Here is a 4,071-nt window from a genome sequence, read left to right on the forward strand (position 1 = left end):
TTGCTGTGTAAATCATGCAAATTTTTCCCAAACATATTGCGAATCCTTCGCTTAAGCAACTCTGATGTCGAGAAGTACAAGTTACGTCACTGCTCAAGCAGTCAGATTCGACGGAGAACAACAGCATTACAGCGCTAAACATCGAAGGAATTATCCATTCCGAAAACAATCGTTTCGAAAGGAGGAGGCTGGCAGAATCTGAAATTTTACCAGTTAAAATAAGTTTGGAATTGTAATATGTTAGCTGTATTGATGGAAATCAATTTTTGTTTTTAAACTTTAGAAATTTAATTATGAACATCTTGTTTACAGTCAAAACCGTCATAGCGTCATACCGTCATAGCGTCATACCGTCGTAGCGTCATACCGTCATACTGTCATATCGTCGTATCTAACTTCAAGCAAGGCCATATGTTCGTCTCCAACACATTCAAGTGCTGTTAAATGTACCTTTAGAAGAATAGACTCTTTTGAAATGAAGACGTGTGTTTGAATTTTGGCCTGAATACCAATGAACAATATTCCCCTTACACTATGGGTGTAATAGTTTTGAATTCTCGGCCATAGTTTTGAATTTTCGGCCATAGTTTTGAAATCTGGGGCTAGTTTGAAATCATGTGTTAGATTAGAAACTTGAGATAAGTGAACCTTGAAATACATAGATTTAATATCTCGGCACAGTTGAACTTTGAAAGTACATAGTTTTAAAATCTTGAAACAAGTGAGCATTAAAGTACTGTTGACTTAGTGTGAATCTTTGTGAACTACATTGCTGAAGTTTATGCCAGTGTGTACGAAAATGGCCTCCACTCGTGAAGAAATTGAAGCTGACCTCGGAATGGCTTCTGAGGTAGAAGACTTGGCTGGCATTAGAAAAGAGCGTGGATTAGCAAAAGGACTTATTACACGTTTGATAAATAATATTGATAATATCCCAAAAAAACAAGGAACATGTTGAAAAGGTTAAAGAAAAGATCAGCTCATTACCTGAAATAGTGCAACGATTTGAGGAAGCTCATCAGCTGTACATAGCATCACTTAAGGATGACGGAGCAAAACAAGAGGCTATGCAATTTCGTCAAACAGTCATCGATAATGCTGAAAGTTTTGAACAAGCCATTTACACATGGATTGCAGGTGAAGAGGACGAGGAAGAGAAAGTGGCAGACGACATCCTGGTGGCAGATGAAGAGGATGATTTCATCACCAACAAACCCCTCATTGTTCCTGACATGGCAGCATTGGAAGAAGAGTATCGTAAAACAACACAAGCTCTTGCTGACATTGAAAGGGCTAGAGCATTAGAAGAAGAAATATACAAGATGAAGCTCAAGGCTCAGATGTATAATCGCCAACTGCAACAGGAGAAATACCTAAATGAAGTCCGATTGCAGAAAGAAAGACAAGATGATCTGGTTAAACAACAGTGCCTGGAAGAGGAACTGGAGCAACGAGAAATACATACCAAAACCAAAGGCATGGGTCCCGCACTTAATATACCCCTTATGTCTACTCCGCGACATGCTGATGGTGAAAGGACCATACCTGTTAGAAGTACACCTCAACGTAGCTCTACCAGACCATCAAGATTGTCTTGGGAACCATTAAACATAACAAGTGAGGAAAGTGAGCAGATAATGTTTGTGAAAACAGTGATCGCAGGTGCTGTAAGTGAAGTGTTGAATGAATCACATGTGCAACAACAGAGTATAGTGGACTCTCTTCAGCTACCTCGTCGAGAACTGCAAACCTTTGATGGTGATTCCTTGCGATATTGGCCATTCATAAGAAGTTTTTTGGCCATAGTGAATACAAAGAATATAGACTCGGCATCAAAACTGTCATGTTTAATGCAATACTGTAAAGGTAATGCCAGGAGGATACTTAATTGCTGTGAGACTATGGAACCAGAAGATGGATATGTTCAAGCACTGACAATTTTAGAAGAAAAATATGGAAATAATTATGAAATTTCAGAGAAGTGGATACAGAGGATTATAAACAGACCTAATTTAAAGGGACCCTCCGAACTTAGAGATTTTGCTGATGACCTTAAGTGCTATTATCAGACTTTAAAGAGCATGGGTCATGAGAAAGAGTTAGACAATGCAGCTAGTTTACAGGCCATTTGGAGGAAATTACCGCAGTACTTGCAAGACAGATGATCTCATGAAAATCATATTATAAAGAAAGATCAGAAGCGAATACCCAAGTTGAAGGACCTGGTCGACTTCATTATTGATGGAGCAGAAGAAGCTAATGACCCCATATTTTCTAGAGTTTCTTTCAATGAGCTCAGAAGGGATAAAGAAATCAGTCATAAGGGAACTGAGAAGAGGAGAATTGGAAGCTTTTCTGTGAAAGCCAGGTCAGTGAACAAGCAGTCAGTTACATCCGAGAATAGAACACAGAATTCTGAGGGCTGCCCTTGCTGTGGACAAGAACATTATATGACTCAGTGTTTACGATTCAAAGCCATGAAGATTAAGGATCGTAGGAACTTTGTGATGTCAAAAGCATTGTGTATAAATTGTTTTGCCAAGGGACATATAGGGAAAACCTGTCCCAGAAGTTTTGTATGCAACATTAGTGGATGTGGCCTCAAACACAAGTTTCTTCATATGCCAACTAGACTGCAGGTTGGTTATGTGGACAACACAGGGAATCCAATTCCAGTATCAGATCAGAATATATCAACCACATCATCATCAATCACAACAAATCAGAGCAGCCATTATGTTCGTACATGTGGAGGTAAACTTGCTATGCCAATTGTACCTGCAAGAGTGTGGCGTCCAGGCTCTGATGTCTACATTGACACTTATGCTATGCTTGATCTTGGTAGTAACGCTACTTACTGCAGTGAGTTTCTGTGCAATCATTTAGGAGTCCAAGGAACTATGCACAATTTGGAGTTAACCACACTTACACAGAACCGAATGTCTGTGGAAACAACAGTAGTGTCTTTAACTGTTTCCAGTGTGACAGGTTAGTGACTTACAATACAATATAGAAGCAACTGTGAGACCAAGTCTGAATATAGATCTCACAGGTAGATTAACACAAATGGATGTTGTGCGGTGACCGCACCTTAGAGATTTGGATTTACCAGAAGTGAAGGTAGACCAAGTGCACTTACTGATTGGCCAAGACTCTTCAGACTTATTGCTGCCAACTGATGTCAAAAGATGTAAACAGGGACAACCTTTTGCCTTGCTCACACCACTAGGCTGGGTCATAAATGGACCAGTGAACCCTTTTGGTAAGTTGACTAATTTTTCATATTTGATACAGGCAAGTGTACCATTGGAAGGTGATATGAAGAGACTATGGGAGATAGATGCCTTTGCAGAAGAGAAGGGCTGGTCAGTTAGTGACCAGAAAGCAGTTGACACATGGAACAATACACTCCAGGTGATAGAGGGACATTATGCATTGAGTATACCATTCAAGGCACAGCGACCTAGTTTACCTGACAACAAATTCCTAGCCGAGAAGAGGTTAATATCACTAACCAAGCGCCTTAACAAGGATGGCACACTAAAAAGAAAATACTCTGAAGAAATCCACAAACTGTTAAAAAAAGGATATGCAGAAGTAGTCCCTGAAAAAGACTTGCACCGCCATGACAGCAAAGTGTGGTATCTGCCGCACCACCCTGTGTTGAATCCAAAGAAACCAGAAAAGTGTCGCATTGTTTTTGACTGTGCTGCTAAGTATGGTGGCTCTTCACTCAATGATCATGTGCATCAGGGACCAGAGTTGACCAATGGACGTGTTGGTGTTCTGTTGAAATTCCGACAAGGAGCAGTGGCATTTATGGCCGATATAGAGTCCATGTTTCATCAAGTGCGTGTTACCCCTGAAGACAGAGATTCACTTCGCTTTCTGTGGTTTGAGAACAACACATCACAACCCCTACAGACCTTACGAATGACAGCTCATATCTTTGGAGGAGTATGGAGCCCGAGCTGTGCAAATTATGCCCTTCAAAAGGTAGTTGAAGAGTATCGCAACATGTATTCAGAAGTACTGAACACAGCTCTTCGCAACTTTTATGTGAACGACTGC

The 4,071-nt window shown here is 40.4% G+C and overlaps 1 protein-coding gene across 1 annotated transcript in view; it reads left to right on the forward strand.

Moving 5' to 3' along the window:
* Positions 1 to 799: 799 nt before the first annotated feature.
* The window catches only part of LOC113802859 (uncharacterized), an 18,316-nt gene continuing 15,044 nt past the window's right edge, over positions 800 to 4,071 (forward strand). Inside the window, exons 1-4 of the mRNA XM_070141517.1 lie at positions 800 to 908; positions 1,138 to 2,146; positions 2,279 to 2,988; positions 3,113 to 4,071. The exon at positions 3,113 to 4,071 is cut by the window's right edge and continues 25 nt beyond it. Of these exons, the coding sequence (XP_069997618.1) occupies positions 800 to 908; positions 1,138 to 2,146; positions 2,279 to 2,988; positions 3,113 to 4,071 (2,787 nt within the window). The remainder of the gene's footprint in view (positions 909 to 1,137; positions 2,147 to 2,278; positions 2,989 to 3,112) is intronic.

Source organism: Penaeus vannamei, chromosome 28, assembly GCF_042767895.1.
Source record: "Penaeus vannamei isolate JL-2024 chromosome 28, ASM4276789v1, whole genome shotgun sequence".
Lineage (NCBI taxonomy): Eukaryota > Metazoa > Arthropoda > Malacostraca > Decapoda > Penaeidae > Penaeus > Penaeus vannamei.